This window comes from Equus przewalskii, chromosome 23 (assembly GCF_037783145.1).
Source record: "Equus przewalskii isolate Varuska chromosome 23, EquPr2, whole genome shotgun sequence".
NCBI classification, from domain to species: Eukaryota; Metazoa; Chordata; class Mammalia; order Perissodactyla; family Equidae; genus Equus; species Equus przewalskii.
The window spans coordinates 13,863,372-13,881,653 of record NC_091853.1 but is presented as its reverse complement, the minus strand read 5'-3'; the positions used below and the strand labels follow the sequence as shown (position 1 = coordinate 13,881,653).

General features: G+C 54.2%; 1 protein-coding gene across 1 annotated transcript in view; it reads right to left on the bottom strand.

The window, feature by feature from the left end:
• QSOX1 (quiescin sulfhydryl oxidase 1) overlaps positions 1-18,282 on the bottom strand; it is a 44,406-nt gene that overhangs the window by 9,052 nt on the left and 17,072 nt on the right. Inside the window, exons 3-8 of the mRNA XM_008543645.2 lie at positions 12,830-12,875; positions 12,148-12,250; positions 9,446-9,536; positions 7,243-7,388; positions 5,242-5,376; positions 3,099-3,228 (exon numbers count right to left, since the gene is read on the bottom strand). Of these exons, the coding sequence (XP_008541867.2) occupies positions 3,099-3,228; positions 5,242-5,376; positions 7,243-7,388; positions 9,446-9,536; positions 12,148-12,250; positions 12,830-12,875 (651 nt within the window). The remainder of the gene's footprint in view (positions 1-3,098; positions 3,229-5,241; positions 5,377-7,242; positions 7,389-9,445; positions 9,537-12,147; positions 12,251-12,829; positions 12,876-18,282) is intronic.

Genomic DNA, 18,282 nt, shown 5'->3' with positions numbered 1-18,282 from the left:
GACCCCGACCAGATACTGCCACTGAGAGGAAGGCTGAGCACCAGTGTCACTTCCCAGCGTTGCCTGGAACCCCGGGCCACACGGTCCTCTCTGCAGGTCATCTTCCAGTAGAGCAGCTGACTAGCTGACTGCCTGGGCTGGCAAATGGCCTTTCATTTATATTCCATGGGCTGCCAGTGGGGACAAGGCAGCCCAGGGGCTTACAGCCAAGATCCAAATCTCGATGGTGACTCCGAATAGTCTCTGAGGAACATGAAAAGCTACTCTGACAACAAGTCAACTCAAATCCGATTAGTATCAGCACTTTAAAACCACAAGGACTCCAGGGAGGAGGGCAGATATAAGTGTGTGTGCACGTGTGCACATGCACAAACACACCAGGGGGTGGGGGAGGAGGAAGAGGGGGGATGTGACAGCAGGGCCGGTCAGATGAAACCACAAAAAGGCCGGTCAAGAGGACACAATGATCCTGAGAAACTCGTGGAGGAAAAAGAGCAAAAAAAACCACGGGAGAAGAAGCGTGCTGCAGACAGGAATGATCACTCACTAGAAAAACCTGCCGAGGGATCCAGCCCCCTCAGAAAGCCATTCACATTCTCATCAAACCTCCAGGGCTGGACATCGGCCCCCCCCCACCATGGGAGAAGCAGCTGGAAAGAATCTTGTGCTTTGACAAGCTCCCTCTCGGTCAGCTCACACGCACCTCTGGGTTCTCAATACAAATTTACAGCTTCAAGTCAGCATTTCTCACTGACCTTCGCCCGTCACCCTGACTTGGAAGCTTCCGCCTTCTGAGGCCATGGTGTCAGGAGGCAGAATAAATTAAGGGCTCTTGACTACAGGGAGTCACCCTCTGCTGCGAGCAGGGAAACCCTGGTGACCACACGCCACCCAGTGGCCAATCCGGCCAGCCGCTTCCTTCAGGGAGCAGGGGGACCCCAGCTCAGGCGGGAGGAGGCACCCAGGACTTGCAGGTGCCTTCCCGACTGGGCATACCCAGGGCTCACAGTTCCCCGAGCTGAGTGGGCAGAGGGAGCACTATTGCCCGCAGGCTTTCCATGCCCCACGCACGTGGCGGGTGAGGGCAGGGGTCAGATGAGACGTGGGTACAAATCTCAGCTCAGCCACCCGCTGGCTGGAGGAACTTGGATCGTGCCTGACCCGCCCTGGGCCTTCATTTCCTCTCTGTATGACAGGATTATGCTAGTACCCACCCCGTGGGGTGTGTTATGAGAAATACAAATAAGCTAATACACAAAGTAAACTTTGCAGAGTCTGGCACCCTGTCAGAGCTCAAGAAATGGTAGCTGCTCCTATTATTATTATTCAGGAAGGAGCCACCCAGGCAAGGGCAGGGCCAGAAGACTCTGCAGTCTCCAGGGGACAACTCAGACAGAGGCCCTCCCGCTCCTACTCCTGCGTCGGCCTAGCTTCCCTCTGTCCGCTCTCCATGGGCGCTGGCTCCTGGCAGGGCGGGCTCCTCATCCCAAACTCATTTCCAGCACATGCTGGGGGCGGAGGCTCAGCAGGCTCCACCCAGAGGGGGCTGCGTAAGCCTCTGCCTAACTCAGGCTTTTTCTGGATCTCACTCTGTCCCCTCACACTGGCTGCACACAGCCCCACTGGGCACCAAACAAAAACCAGCTTCAGTCCAGCTGAGAGAGGCACGTGGCACACAAGCCCCAATTTCCCTGGGACGATTCCTCCGGAGTGAACTGGACTAGGGGGCCGCAGGGGAGCCTTCTTGTCTCTTTCTGGGGGATGCCTGAAAAGCCCTTGGGTCTCCCCCTCATGTGTCAAGCAGGAGGGCAGCACACAGAACCACTCCAGGACTTTTCCCCTCTGATTCTCTGGGCCAGTCAGCCCTGGCCTCAGCGACTTGGGGACAGAATAGTTCACAGGGCCTCTGTGGAAAGGCCTCTGTTATCAGAACGGGCTGAGAAAGAGGGGCTCAGTGCGCCTGGGCCCTCTGTGAGGGGCGAGGCTGTCTTGCCTGAGACTGACAGCGCTGTGACAGCACTTGCTACCCCACAGGGGCCTCTTGTTGGAATTACACCTGCATGTGACTGAGCCAAGCCGGCAGGAAGGCAAGGATTAGTAAGGTGGGGAGGAGGGACAAGGCGGGCAGGCAGTTCCTGAGGCAGAGGCGCCAGCTGCCCGCAGACCTGTGCAGAGAAGGACAGGCTCGACCTGGCACCCAGGCTGAGGGTGGCTGAGTCAGCGGTCAGCTCTGAAGGGGACGGAGCCGCACCTGACTCAGCAGTCCTCAGCAGCCAGAGCCTGGGATTTAAGTAGGACAGCGCTGGCAGTGGATCTGGAACCTGAGAGAAGGATGCAGGGAGGGAGAGGGAGGCAGGTGCAGAGGGAAGACATCTCACCTTCATGGCAAAGGAAGGGGCCTGCGACCTCAAGTCAAATCCTGACCACCGCCTCCTACCTGGGAGGCCTAAGGCAAGTCACTTGAGCAACCTGGGCTCTTAAGTGGAGGTAAGACTCGCCAGCCTGCAGCAAAGTTAGGAGGATTCAATGTCTGACACACATCAGGTCCTCAGTACATAGGAGCTACACTTCATGGAACAGCCACGTTGGCAGGAAATTACAAAGGAATAAGGCAGGCATGGCTGGGGCCAGACTATGGTCCGAGTCTGGGATGGAAGCGAAGAGATTCAGAAAAGCCAACTTTCCTTCACTGTGGCGTCCATGGGTCCTACTTTCCCAGTGACCACAGCAGGGAGCGAGAAGCCATGTTCCAGGCTCAGACTGAGGTGGACAACTGAGGCAGGCAGAGCCACAGTCACTAAATCACCTGGGGATATCCCCAAGGCACGTGGTCCCAGTCTCAGCCACCCCCTGCACAGGGTGGGCTGGGGAGGAGTAGGGGGTGGTCCTCGGCCGTGCAGGGCTGGTATGGATATGGCTGAGACTGCGCTGTCCTGTGGTGGACTGCGACAGCTGTGGGTCCAGACGTCCCACTGGACCACGAGTTCTGGAGAGAGGGCCTGGGCTGACTCCTCCAGGTTGGCATGGTGCCTGCAGGGATGCATAACGATCCATGCACATGCAGCTGCATGGACGAGGGAGACCAGGGCCCTGCTCACCTGGGCCAGCACTGCCATAAACTTTCTCAGGGCCACCAGGCGGTGCCCCTCCAGCATGGAGAACTTGCCCACTTCTACCCGTAGGATGTAGTGCAGTGCAGATTCCAGGTCAGCCATGTAGATCTTGGAGCTGAGGACCCAGAGGGAGGCAGAGAGAGAAAGGAGTATTAACCATGGGGCAGGGGCTGGGGAGGGTCATCCAGGGCTAGAGGGAGAGAAGAAGAGGGCACTGCTGATGGTCAGAGTCCTATATATTAGCACCTGGTTCTGCTAGTAACTAGCTGTGTGACCTTGGGTACATTCCTGAACTTCTCTGAGCCTCAATTCCTCTTGCGTAAGGTGGGGATAATAATAAATTGCTCACAGGTAGGTTGCTGAGAGGATTAAATAGAAGCACAAACGTAAACCCTCCAGCAGCTCCTGGCATAGAGCAGGAGTCCCCCTCCGCAGGCCCAGGGCCAGCCCCTCCCTGACACACTAAAGGTGTTTTAATCAGGCCACTAGTGGAAGGTTGAGCTTCATTCTCATTCTGAACAAAGACTGCTAGGGACAGACAAACAGACCAACAGGTGCACCCACACAGCACGGCTCTGAAAAAGCTGGGCCCTCTTTGAAAGACCAAGGGTTTGGCTGCCCACCAAGGCTGGGCATGGCGGGGGTGGAGGGTGGGAGGGGAAGCGGTGTGTGTGTTTATTTGGGGGCTGATGTCCTCGCATCAGGTCAGGCCTCAGGTCAGGTGGGGCCTGACACTCTTGGGTGGACCCCAGCCCCAGGAGAAGGGCTACAGGCTCCAACATGGCTGCTCTACCCCGTGCGCATCATGCTCACTTGGGGTCTGGGCCCTGGGCTCTGATGGGAAGGGCTCCTCGAGCGTTGGCTGCTTCTCGACCCCTATGCCTCCTGAGCCCTGGCTTCAGGCCTGTCTAGAGCGAGCTGGCTCTGGGAGCTACGTGTCTACCTCTCTGAGCCTCATGACCTCACCTGTAAAAGGACCTGGTTATCCCACCACACCTACCTCCAAGGGTTGTAGGGAGCCAACAAGGTCAGCTAACGGGGTGGGCACAGTGGCCACCTGTGCTTTACCCTCAAGGCAAAGTCCCCTCTCTGTGCTCCACTGGGGTATCCTTGGACCTCAGCCGACCTCTCCATTCTTGTGTGCTGCCTCAAGAAGTGGTCCCACGACTAAAGGAGATAATGTGTGGAAAGAGCCCAGCACAGACTGTGGCACATAAGGCCAGTAAGTATCAGCTATTATAATCATTTGAATGATCATAATGACCATTCCCACCTCTTAGTCTCTCTTTCTCCTTCTACCCTGATTTATAAGAACCCCTCCATTAGCACTTGCCACCCTTAAAGTCCCTCATGCTAGGATGCAAAATCCCTCTTGAAATCAGGTGACCTTTGCCCAGTTCTCCTGTGCAGCCCCCTTGTGGAGGCTGCCTTCCGGACTCAGCCCTGAGCTCCCTGGTCAGCCATTTCTGCTTGGTGTGCTGCTAGGTGCTAGAGCAAGAGGTTTATGCGTCATCTCCACATAGAGCAGAGTCTGTTCTACGGCAAAAGCAGAGCCAAGACGACTTGGAGAGAAGACAGCATCCTCACGCTTACCACTGTGCACAAAGATACAGGGTACCTCAAAAAGTAGTGAGCTCTCTGACAACAGGGGCATTCAAGTGAGGTCAGTGCCTTCCTAGAAAGGATGCTGTGAAGGGATTGTAAACTGTGTGGGCAGGGATTGCATATCTGTACCTATCTGTACTGCATATCTGTACCTATCTGTATTACAATGCCTAGCGTGTGGCAGGAACTGAAAAATATTTGCTGAGGAAATCATTGCTTGGCTGGGAAGTTGGTTTGGAGGTCACAGATTACCCTTCCAAGCTGACTCTATTTGTCCTTGAACAGAGTTAAGTTTAAGGAATGTGGACATTGGAAAGCATTCACTCCAGCATGAAGGAGACAAGCGAATGCTGCTGGCACCCCCCCACAGTCAGTGGACACGGAGGAGGCCGCCAGCCCACCGCTGCTGCTCCCACGTGGCTCAGGCTCACTGGGCACGGCCACCGCCAGCCCTCAGGGAGTCTGTGATCAGAGGAAAGGCTGGGGTGGGAGAAGCGACAAGGAGAACTAGGCATGGCCTTACCGATCTGCAACTTTCCACACGGTGGGAGCTATCGTATGAGCAGTGGTTGGTGCAACCGAGGTCTGGGCAGCCACCCTGGTGGCCCCAGAGAACTTCTGCAGGTAAGCAGTGTAGAAGGACCTGGATTCCACCAGCCTGTGAGGAAAGAGAATCACAGAGGAGAGGCAGTGAGTACAGACAAACGAAACCTCAGAGCTAGCTCATGTCAGGAGAGGAGGTGGGTGGCTCATTCGACAGAAATGTTGAAGAAATATTTGAACTTGGTCTTATCCTCAGTGAGGTCAAAATTGAGGCACCCATGCCTCATTTAACCTTTATTTATTTTTTTAAATGAGGAAGATCGGCCCTGAGCTAACATCTGTGCCCACTTTCCTCTCTTTTGTATGTGGGACGCTGCCACAGCATGGCTTGATGAATGGTGCACGGATCTGCACCCAGTCCAAACCCACAAACCCCAGGCCACCAAAGTGGAGCGCATGAACTTCACCACCACGCCACCGGGCTAGCCCCTCACTTTAGCCTTTTTATTCACTGCTCATGCTGTGGAAAGCCTCTTTGACACCAGTGTGATGTCAAAATCCTTTCTGGAAAAGCAACTGGGCCTGAGAATTCCTCAACCTGCCCAGGAGAGGCCGTGGGACAGAGCACCTTGGAGAGCAGTGGGCCCCTCTGGGGACAGGGCTGCTTCTGCTCGTGGATGGAGGCTGGGTCTGACTACCCTCCCCAGAGACCAGAGACGCAAAGTGTCAGTTGACCCCAAGGATGCGGCCCACTCACAAGTTTTCTGTGAGGTACCAGAAGGTGACAGCACTCTCCAAGGAAGTCAAGGAGTTTGATGTGTGATGTTTTAAAAAATAGATAGTAGCAATAACAACAAAATACTAAAATTCTCGAATCCTTTTACAATCCTTTTGCTTTCTTTCTCTCTTCTGATGGAGAGGAATCTTCGAGGGCAGGAAACACCTCCTGGTCAGGGCCGCCAGGAGGGAGGGATGTGAAGACCAGCAGCGGGGTGATGGACGCCCAGGGGAGCTGGCACCGGGGAGCACTGCTTTCCACTCCGCTGTCCCAGCCTGGTGTTCACTGATGAGCAGATGGCTCAGAGGCAGCGTCGTCACAAACAATTTTCCCCTCCACCAGCTCCAAGTGGGGAGACAATGCCTCCCCCCACCCCCCAACCAGGACTGGCACTTTCTGTCCCTCCCTGTCCACCGGCAGCCATCATGCTTCCTCCCCCAGCAGAACTCTCTGACAAGGCCTGGCCCAGTGCCACCTGGCGACTGGGGCCGGGGAGGGCAAGTGGCCACGCTGCCCAGCCTCAGCGCAGGATGGCACTAATGGCCCCGAGGAGCAGCTCACTGGGCACCTCCGGCAAGCCTTGATCTCCCCGGCCCTCAAGCTCCTGCCTGCAGGGCCAGGCTGACATCAATCATCTGCCCAGGGAGGGCACCAAGGCACCATCTGGCGCCATTTAACGGGCCATTCAGCAGTGGGAGCCTGACAGAGGGGCTGCGCCTGGCCTGATTGTTTTCTCTTGGCATTTTGGAACTGGCTATTGTCTGGCTCCTAATGAACTTTTCTGCAATTAGAAAACCAAAGGGAGGGAGGGTCAGGCATATTTGAGCGCTTGCCAGGCCTGCAGCCTGCCAACGCGTCTGTCTGGGAACAGAGGAGGACGGGGAACAGGGCCAGGGCTGCGGTGGGGACGGTGCAGAAGCGCCAACTCTGGGTGTGCCGGGGGCCTGCGGCAGGACTCTGGACCTAGGGCCACGTTCTGGGCCCGGTTCCCCGCCTGGAGAAGCACTGTCCCACCTCCACAGGCCGACATTGGCTTCTCCTGCAGAGAGTGCTCCCCACCTCCCACAGACTCCTCGGAAGAAGAATGGCAGGAGAAAGAACTTGCCAGCCCCTGTAAAAGGCTGGCAGCCTCTCCAGGCAGGCAGGAAGGACGAGCACGGGGAGGGGGAGAGGGGGCAGAGGGGGCAGAGACACGGCACTCACACAGGCACCCGGGAGACAGAGCCATTCCGAAATAGCAGGTAGCACGATGGGAAGTCGGTGACACCAAACTTGCTCACCACGTCGCCCTCCGTGTTCAGGACCCTGCGCACTGTTATGCCTCGGTGCTGAGACAGGTCCAGAGTCACCTGCAGAGACAGTCAGACACCTGGGGGGCCAAGCCATTGGGAGAGGGGGCCCTGGGCAGCTGTGCTCCACCCACTCTGAACCTTCCAAGGAGTAGACGATTGTGAGAGTGACAGAGTCTCATGCCACCAACCGCCTCTAACTCACAGGCAACAAGTGCCAAACGCTGCCTGGGAGGAGGGGCCTGGGAACTGTGCAGACCACACAGCCTGAATTTTCTAGGACAGTCTCAATTTAATATAATTTTCTTCCCAATGAAAGCAATTTGTAAAAGGCATAATAAAATGTGGTTTCATTTTTATTCTTATGTTTATAAGGCTATCTATATTCCAAATCAGAAAAACATATTTAGATATTATGATCTTATTTTCAGAAAGAAAGAAGGGGAAAAACACTATTAGCTAACATTTATTGAGTACATATTCTGTGCCGTATACAGATTATTTCATTTAACTGTCAAAATAACACCATGAAACAGGAACTATCAGTAGGAGCCTGGGCAAGGCTGCACAGGACACTAGGGCTGCCTGGGCTGGAATCCTGGCCCCACCGGCTGAGACCTCTCCTTGACTAGACTTCCTTACTTACAAAACCGTAACAATAACAATACCAACCTCAGAGGGCTATGAAGAGGACTGAATGGGTTAATTTCATCAAAGTGCTTGTAACAGTGACTGGCACATAGTAGGTATATAAGCAGTCATTAAAAAAGTAAAACCCCTATTGTAGATAAAGGAACTGGGGCTTAGAAGTGAAATCATGTAACCGGCCAGCAAGTGCCTGAGCCCCACTATAGATCCCAGCTCAGTCTGGCCTCAGAGGCTGGGCTCTTGGCCATGGTGCCCTCCTGCCTCTCAATCTAACCATCCCTGAGCGCCTTTGCAGGGATGTGGGGCTCCGGACTCGGTCCACAGGGGCCCCTGCTGCTGGTTACTCTGGACCAGGGTGGGAGGGTAGAGAGAAGAGCTGATTCCAATCTGCATTTATCAGTCACCCCTACGTGATGGGATGACCCCAAGCACGGACTGGGACTCCAGAGCAGGTACGCGCTCCTTCAGCTAAGCTCTCTGCCCCCTCCCCACGTCCCTGTGCTTCTCCTCTCAGGGCCGAGAGGCCTGGAGGCAGCTCAGAGCTTGATGAGTTTCAGGAGGAAAACCATTCGGGGCCAACAGTGGTGTTCAATTTTGTCCACACTCTTGTGTCTCTTCTATCTCCTTGCACTGCTTGGAACATCTCCTGTGCACTGGCCCGTTCCCTTTGCATCTGGGAAAGGCCCACAACTGGTCTGGAGAAGTCCACGAGCCAGCGGTGGAATGGAGAGCTCTCTGCATGAGGCCAGGGGAATGGATCTTTGCAAAGCACCTACTCTGTGCCAGCTACTAACCCAGGCCCTTTACCTAAACTGCCTCATTTGACTTTCCCAACAATACTCTGAAGGAAGGTCATTATCACTACTTTATAGACAGGGAGATGAGGCTCGGAATAGTTGAGTAATTAGGTCACGGACACATCACGTAAGTGATGGAGCAGGAATTCAAACCTGCCTGTTCTGGTATCTGCTTCACCCAGGAAGGGACCCCACTTCCTCATGAGGGATGGGAGGATCTCTGAGGAACCTCCCCTGCCCACCTGCATCTGTGACTCCGATTCTACAAGGGTGGGTCGTGTGGAAACAGCACAAGCTCCGGAGGCAGAGAGACCTGCTTCAAAGCCCACCTCTACCACTGGCCGCGTGATCTCAGACACATTATGTGACCAACTTCGTTAACTGTGAAGATGAGCAACTATATGTGTCAGCAGTCTAGTCCAATGCTCAATAAACAGCAGGGTGTTACCATACTTGGTTTTGATGAGGGAGATAAAAACAGACATAAAGGTTTTGAAAGGGAAAGGTCCAGCTCCTGCACTTCCCGTCTCCTCCAGCAGGGGTCAGGCCAGCGCCGGGCTAAGGAGTGCCCGTGGCCGAGACCCTAGAACTCGCAGATGCGCCGGCTCCTGAACTCACTGGGCTCTCCCCAACTGACACCCAGGAGTAGCAGGGACCCTGAGGGCAGCTCACCTCTCTACCCAGGTAGGAGCCTTCCTTTTCAAAGATCAAGGCCAGGTACTCTTCATTGTTTCTTGCAAAGAATCCATTAATCTCCTTCAGCCTGCAAGAGACAAGGCCGGCTGTCACTCTCCACAGCTGGTAGGAATAGAGCAAAGCTGCTCGTGACACGGGATGTGGCTGACACAGTACTGCGAATACAGCCATGCAAATCTCCCCCTCTTTTCTACACAGGGCCTCGTGGAAGTCTCTGCTGCCGGCCCTCCAGTGGGAGTAAACAAAACCCTTAGTCTCAAAGGACAGTGCCTGTTACCCACCCTCTGGCTCCTCATTTCACCCACCGTGTTCATTTGTTTTTCATCCTGTCTCAAAATTTTAAGAGTCAGGACTGAGAATGAGGCGGTCAGGGGAGGAGCACTGAGGAGGATACTGTGAGACCAGGTGTCTCCATGTTCTGGGAAAGGCCCGGGTTACTGACTATGGTTTGTATTGATCCCCTAAGAGACTGGCAGGTAGAACCCATCAGATCCAAGCCTTGATCTGTGGCAAGTCACCAGCAGCTGGGACATCTGCTTTTCCTCTCCTGGAGCAGGCATAACAGAGGAATTCAAGAATCAGCAAGTCCTGGGCACAGGAGACCTGAGAAGCTATCTAACCCAAGCTCCTTATTTTAAGACAAGGAAACTGAGGCCCAGAACACAGGTGGAAATCAATAAGAAGGGAAATTTTACCATCCCCCCCAAAACAGAGGATTAAGCTAAAATTGTTTTAAAAACTCAAAGTTTCAACAAAAAATAACTGTGTAATACAAAAATGATTTCTTTCCTTATTCCAATTAAAAGCAGGACATCATCACACATGCTGAAGAGGCCAGCAGGTGAGAAGGCACTGGGAGACTGGATCTTCTCTTCATCCCCGACCTGACAACCTATTGCCCTTTTCTGGATCCAATGACTTGGGAATGGTCACCTCTAAACAGAAGGTGCAACACGGGGCCAATGCTGGATGCCAGCCCAGGGACAGTACAGATGGATATGCTAGAGAGGCAGGGGCGAGAGTGTACCCCTGTGGGTAGATGAAACAAGTGTCATGAGGACCGTCAGCCTCTGGGGTGGCATCAGGTGGCCTCAGACCACTTTACCAGACCTCCCCTCGGCTGGCAGAAGAGCAAGTCCTACATGGCGGCCAGCCCACTCCCATGCTTTCCCACTCTGACGTCTGGAAGAGGCAGTTCACCTCTCCTCACACATCTCTGCCTCCTTTCTAAAGCTCTTTAGAAGGATGCCTTTGAGAGAGGCTGGCAGGTTTCCTGATTTGTTCCTTTTGAGATCCCTCAGGGCTGAAAATGCACCATGAGTGATGTGTGTGTGTGTGAGAAAGAGAGAGACACACAGTCATTGAGAAATGGAAGAAGTAAGGAGCAGGGTACAGGTTGGCATGGGTGTTTCCTGGAGAGATGGGGTCTGGCTGTGGAACCCCGAAACACACCAAGACTATATGCTGTGTCCAGGGTCTCCGTGAAGCCCTCTGGGAGGATGGAGAATTGAGTAAGATGATAAAGGAGTCCCTGTGAGTTGGATTCAACCCCAGCTGACACTTGGAGACACCAGCTCTCGGCAGGGCTATGGCTTTCAAGAACACGGGCACAAACTGAGCGGGCCCTAAGCATGAGCGCCGGCCTTGTGAAACCTTCTCAGCACCTGAGCCTTCTGTGCTCTGAGGCTGGGCTCCCTCCAGCAGTCCCTGCTGGCACTTGGATTTGTGCCTTCTTGGCACGAGTCCCTGGGGTAGACTTTATCCTATCTTGAGTTCGGATCCAGAAGCACAGGACGTAGAGTTTTCAATCCACCATCTCCCACTGTGGGAGAGTCAGCAAGACGCCATGTACCTCATTGTCCTGGAAAACAGGCAAGCCTGAAGCCTGCCTGGCAGGTGGATATGGGACAGCAGCCACCGTGCCTGGGGCTCTGCAGCACAAGGAGCAGTCATACCCTCCCTGCCCCCATCATGGCCACTGCTCAGAAAACAACCACCTTCAGCTTACAGAGACGGGCTCTCCTTTCCTCTCAGCCCCACGCCCCCTGCCTCTAACCAGCATTTGCCCTCCCTTTTCCCTCCCCGTGCCCACTCCCTCAGTGACCGCCCCTGGCTTAGATCCTGTGAAATTCAGCTGCGTCCCCAAACGTTCCTGAGGACAGGCTGTGGGAAGCAGCAGCAGCAGGTATGCCCTGGAGGACCCTCACCCAGCTTTTTCTTCCCACCTGGCGGGATGGGCCCTGGTCAGTCAGCCCTGGGACGATGGGGCTCCCAGATAGGACCTCCCTCCACCAGCTCCTCCAGAGCAACTCTAGGCTCTGGCCACCTGGAGCGTCAGCCCCAAAGGCAACAGGAAGAATCACCCTGGGGGGGTGGGCACAAAGGGTGAAGTGGTGCACCTACAACATGACTGACAAACATTAATGTACAACTGAAATTTCACAAGATTGTAACCTATCAATAACTCAATAAAAAAAAATAAAAACGCTGGAATAAAGGTCAGGAAATCTCCAAAAAAATAAATAAATAAATAAATAAAATAAAATAAAATAAGAAGTGGAAAAAAAAAAAAAAAGGAATCACCCTGGGCCCCCAGCCCTGCCGTCCCCACCACCCTCTGGCTCCCAGGCCTGGGATCCGGGCCCATGCTGCACCAAGCCTGCCCCAGCCCCACATACCTGGCAGGCTCCAGCGGGGGACAGGCAGTGGGCCATGTGTCACTATGGGACTCCAGGGCATCAATGAGCCTCTCCCGCAGTGCCTGCACATCAGCACCAGCCACTGTAAATGAAGAGGGACATGCGGAGAGGGGTGTCAGGAAAGAAGGAGAAGGCCACCCAGTGCCCCTGTTAGCCTCACTCACAGAATCAAGGGGCCAGGACAGGAGCTGGTGCTGAGAGAAACAGAGCAGTCAGTCCTTCTCCGTCCTAGAGGAGTGAGGGTGGGGGCTTCTCCCATGGCCCTAAGTAACACAAGGGGCCCCATCCCTCGGGGGCAGGAGAGTCCCTCAGACCTGGGGGCCCTGAGGGCTTCCCCAGGGGCCGTGTGGTCTGCCCCTCTGGATGCCAACCCCACTTTGACATGAAAGGCTATTCTGGGAACGTGGTGACCCTTTCCCTTCCCAGGATCCTGCAGGGACCAGCATGGAAGGGCTTCTTCAGCCTTGTTTTCCCGAAGGCTTCTTCAGGCTGGCTCGGAAGGACACTTTTAGGAAAACACAAATTTGGCTTTCAGTCAGGTAACTCCTCACCCTGTAGGCATTGCTGGGTTCTTCACCCCAGTAGAAACAGGGAAAAGAGGGAGGCAGGGAGAGGAAGACATGGACAGCACCAAGGGGACAATGAGAGCCAGGCCACTCACCCGACAGTGTTGCTCCTGAGCCACTCTTGGAAAAGGCCTTAAAGAACTGGAAGGAAACACAGAGGTGAGAGTCAGTGACACGTGGGGCTAGGAGTGCCACAACCACACCCGACGGGTCTGCATCTAAGACCTAGCTACTTACTAAATGGAGCAACTATGGGCAAATGACTTGACTCTTGTGAGCCTCGGTTCCTGCAGGTGTAAAATCAGAACAAGGAGGTCCTTGCTCTTGGAGCAGGACACCGATTCCTTTCCCTACCGTCCTCATGTCCCGACCCCGCAGCCCTGAAGCAATGAGGGAAGCTGCAGGCAGCCTCACACACGTCACCAGAGGTGCCCTGTGTCTATAAAACACCAGTACCTAGCACCTCATGACTGGAAAACATTGATGGTGTGAATGAATGAAGATGACCATTGCTGTTTTTCCTTGCAGACTTGTCTGAAAAATAATGTGAAATCACTTCACACCCCCCCCCAGAAAATGTTAGCTGCCCTCTGAGGCCATCTGTCCTTGTTCTCCATCTTGGACGAGGAGCCTAGAGGCTGGTCTCTGTCCACGGAGAACTCCCAGCCTGGCTCACAGATGCTCCACGGAGGGAGGAGTCTCCAGGCCAGGGGCCACTGAAGGCTGGGCTTGAGCCCCTGAAGAAACAAGTTGTGTTAGAGACAGGCCAACTTGACTCCGCCTTGCCCTCTTTTTCCCCTACGTGACACCCAGGGCCAGTCTGCCGTCTCCTTGGGTGAGAGGGCAGAGAGCACAGAGGACAACTCCTCAGAATCTGGGCTTCTGCCTAAAAGGCAAGAGCTGCCAGAGCTCTGGCCTGTGCTCTCCTGGGCTCAGGAGGGAACCGGGTTCAGGTGTCCTGACAGACAGCCGCTTAACTCCCTGGGGAAGAGCCTGTAGGCTGGGCGGCGGCCTCTTCCTGAGGTCCCTAACCTCAGGGCCACCTGCAGCTACCATGCTTCTCAGCCTCCAACGGCATGGCCATTTGGCCTTATCCCAAGCTGGTGGTTGAGTGCCAGCCTGGCTCTCCCAGACCTGGGTTCAAGGCCTGGCTTTGCTATGCTCTTATAGTATGACTTTGGGCAACCTATTAATCTTCCTGAACCTTCTCAGCTTTAAGATGAGGATTACACTATCTACCTTGAAGAACTGCCCTGAGGATTCAAAGACCTGGTGCGTAAGGAATCAACAAATGTTAACATCATCATCGTCGCTGTCGTCATCATCATCACCCCTTTCCCTTCTTCCTACCTTTTAAACACTAGGAAACACTGATCAGCTAGCATTTGTTTGTTCCAGCCATCTGTAGGCAGAAAACTAAAATTCGGAGGCCACCTGCCCCGCCTCTCCCACATGAGGAACAAAGATGCAGAGAAACCGCCCATCTCTCCCCGCCTGCAGCCTCCTCCTGCTCCCTCTGACCTCACTGGACCCGAACTCCTGCTAGCTGCTTAATTCTCTCTCCTTTTAGAGAATTAATATAAACTGTTATTCTGGGTGAAAACCAGCCACTGATACATGCCACATATATTTATAATAATGTTCTCTGCAGTTACTGAACAAATTTTGAATAAATAAAATTTTGTTATCCTAATACTTATAAAAATAATCACAAATTTCCTGGACTGTGACATGAGATCAAGTAGACAAAGCAGGTTCAGGCATTTATGGACTGACATTGTTTCCCAGAAACAAAATTTTAAAATGCACCTCTTTGGGGTTTGGTTTGCTCACAAATAATAACCCAGAGGATGATCTTTACAGCCGTAGTTATTCCTAGTGATGGTGCCCTTCTCTACGTATGGACAGAAGAGACTTCGACTTGTTCCCATAGGCACAAAAGCAGCACTGACTTCAGGAAGCCGTAAACCGTGTGGCTTTCCCATAGCTGGTTATTTTCAGATACTGAAAAGTAACTTTTCTTCATCAACCACCAGGTCACCCAAATCTGAGCAGGTGCCTTATTAAAAGGGGTGGGCATTACCTCCATTGAAAGGCAGCCTCCCTGGACCCCAGCTGAGTCGTCTGAAGGCCCCAGCCGTGGGCAGCACGGAGTCAGACAGGAGCCACAGAGAGCAAGAGGGACCCAGGGGGAGGCAGGGGCTACTTGTATTCGCCCGCAAGGTGCAGGGCTATAGGGAAGGCCTCTCACCCTCCTCCAGTGACCTCTGTGCTGTCACTCAGCCTTCCTCCATCCTCAAGAGCTTCCCATCTACCTTCCAGAACAATGTCACCACCTGAGCTCTGCCTCCCACACCTCATGCTCTTTAGGAACTTTTTCCTATCAATTAATCTCTGGTTCATCTCTCCCTTTTTTTTGCCAGTTCCTTCCCTACGTCTAGAAATCAATTCAATCCTCCTAATTTTTTTTAAAAAGAAAGGACAGGGAGGGAAGGAGGCTGGGCCTGGAGAGAGCCCCTCCTTTCCTCTCCCCATATTGCATTCCCGGCGCTCGCTGCACTGCCGCATTTCTCAGTGTCTGCTCTCACTCCTCCAACTCCCTGTCTCTTCCTTCCCATGGCCAGCGAGCTGTAGCTCCTGCCCACCTTCAGCGGAAGCTGCTCTCAGAAAGCTCAGCGGACCTCATCGGCCAATCCAACGGCCTTCCCAGCCCCTTCTCGCTCCCTCTGCAGATCTGAGGTCATCACTGCCTACTTCTCTCCCCATGGCCAGGGTTTGTCACTTTCTGTGCCACATTTTACTGACCCTCTCCTTCTCTGCCTTCATGCTGCCACCGTCTCTTGGTTCACCTGACAGTGACCAGGCCTTCTTGGCCACCTTCACAGCCTTCCCCTCGCCCTTGGCCCAGCCTCGCCCTGGACTCCTCTTCTGGGCCCACAGCCCTCGCCATCTCCTGCCCCAGCCTCTCCTACAGCCACGCAGCAGATCACGACTCTCTCCTGCTTAAAGAGCCCTGGGTGGCCTTGTCACAAATGAGGGGCTCAATCTATGCTTTTGAATGAATGAGTAAATGAATGAACCCAGAAACAAACCTGTTGTCTATCTCATTACCAACGTTATCTACTTTGTCTAAATGACTGGCAATCTGCACCCTCTGTCTCAGGTCCTCCCCTGTCACAGACTTCTGCTTCCTCCTGATGCCCTCCACACAGGTGTTGGGGCACCCCCTCCCCAGACACACTCTCTCTCTCCAAGACTGAGTCCCCCTCCCCGAACCGGCTTCTCCACCCGCGTTCCTCATCTCACCCAGGGACCACTCCCTCTCTGTCGCCCAGACAACACCTCCCTCTCCCCAACCCCACAAGCTCGGCCCACAGGCTCCGTGAATTTGACCTTTGTGATACCTCTTCAACATCCCCTGGACCACGGCCCACCACCTGCTTGCCGGCCCACCACAGCCGTCCCTCCCCGTTCTCCCTTCCTGCCCTCAGAAATTTTAACAGACTCAATCCTTTCATTTTCCAGCCATCTTCCTCACCGCCACTTTGCTGAGTTTTCGAAGGCACAACTCTGGTCTGATCACGTCACTCTTCCACAAATCTCTGCTGCGACTCCCCACTGCCAATGAACAATGTCCCAACTCACTGCATTTGAGGCCTTCTAGGATCTGACCCCAGACTTACCTCCCACTGCCCCTCATTCCTGCACTTCAGCTACAGCGGACTTCAACCTGAACCTTCCACCCACCCACCTACACCCCTCCCTGAGTGGGAGGGCAGGACTACAGCTTATCGGTCTCCGCAAGCCTCCAAGTGCCCGGCACAGCTCTAGGACGTGGAAGGACTCAAGACATCGGTTCAGCTGAGCAGAAACTCTCTGCCCTTTGATCATCCTGGAACCTCATGTAAAAGTCACATGAAGATCTAGTCAGAGCACATTTTTGTCCTCTTATTAAAATGCATCCTTAATAAGCCCGCTGTTGGAGGCGTGTCCCCTACCCAAGGAAACCACCACGGCTCCTTGGAAACAGGCAATTAAGACTGAGCAGCGAGTTCTCTTTCCTCCAGGAGTAGTCAGCACCCAGTCCCTTTCCTGTCATCACTTTACACAGGAGCTTCTGCCTTCCCCCACCTTGGAGCCCCGGGAAGACCTCTGTGTCTCCCCAAAGGCAGGAGACCAGGGGGCATCGGGCAAGTCTGTACCAACCTATCCAGGAGCAACTGCCTTCCCAGGGCCAGAGGAAAGCCCTGGGGAATAGAAAGCACACTTTTCAGCGGAGACCATTGACAGGATTGAATCCAAGCTTTTAAAACAAGTTTTAAGGAAAATGATCCAGTCTCCAAACAGATTATGGTGAGCCCACAAGGATCCATAGGCTTACCCTTTCCTACGTTGGGGACTGTCAGTGGAGGAGATGCCTGGAAGAAAGCAGGTGACTGCTGAGAGGGGGCCCATCTCCTTTCTCCAGAGAGAGGCAGCAGACATCTTTCTGGGTCCTGTCTCCCTCCCTGACATCTCACTTTCTAGCAAGAGTCACATAAGGTAATAGCCCAGACTCTGCACCCCGCAGGGTGTCCACACTCCCAGCCCTGAATTCAAGGACCTGTCATTCCTGGGCTCTCTCCTCCCCCAGCCCTGCCTCTGCCCTGCACAGGAGCCTCTGCTCCAGCCAGACCAGTCTTCTCAACATGCCCTGCCCACACGGGGGCCTTTGCTCTCAGCTCCTCCCCTGCCCACACTCCTCTCTCCTTGCCAAACCCCATCCATCCATCCACACCAAGTGGAAGTGCCCCCCACGCACAGAATCCTCTCTGATGTGGGAGGGAAAGAGCTCAGGGAGCCCAGGCAAACTCCTCAAGTACTCACTGTGCACAGATCACTCATTGTCTGTCAGCAAGACAGTCAGCTCTGAGGGACCCTGTGCACAGGACTTCTGTGTCTGGCCTCTCCTCCACGTCTGGCCATGCCATACCTGTCTGGTCTCTCCCACAACGGTGAGCACAGTGCTGCGCACCCAGCAGACATGCCCTCAACAGCTGCTGATGGATGGACTGCCCAAATGCAGTGCCCAGAGGAGTTACCGCGGCCCCACAGGGCAATGCGGAGGAAAACAACTCACATTTACTGGACTCCAGGTAATACCACACAGGGCCTCGGCCCTCTCCCCCGGGAGACCTCATTTCACACTTGGCAACAACCCAGTTAGGTAGATATTGTCATCCCATTTTTACAGACAAGGAAACTGAGGCCTGTGGCTGGGGCACTGTTACTCAACTTCCTAAGTCACATATAGTAAGCAGGGGAGGTAGGATTTGAACCCATGTCAATTACCTCCTCGGAATCTTGCAAAGGGAAGACTTCTGTTTTCCTGCCCCAAGGCCCCTGCTCCCTGTAATCTTGATCCCAGCCAGGCCTTTGGCTGCAAAGGCTCCTGTTCCATTACCCACTGAGGGGCACTCCTTGGCCCACGGTAAAGTCTCTCCCCTTAGAAGTTCCAGCCTCCAGGTCCTCAGCGGCAGCCAGAACCTGCTGCAAACTAGTCCCTCCC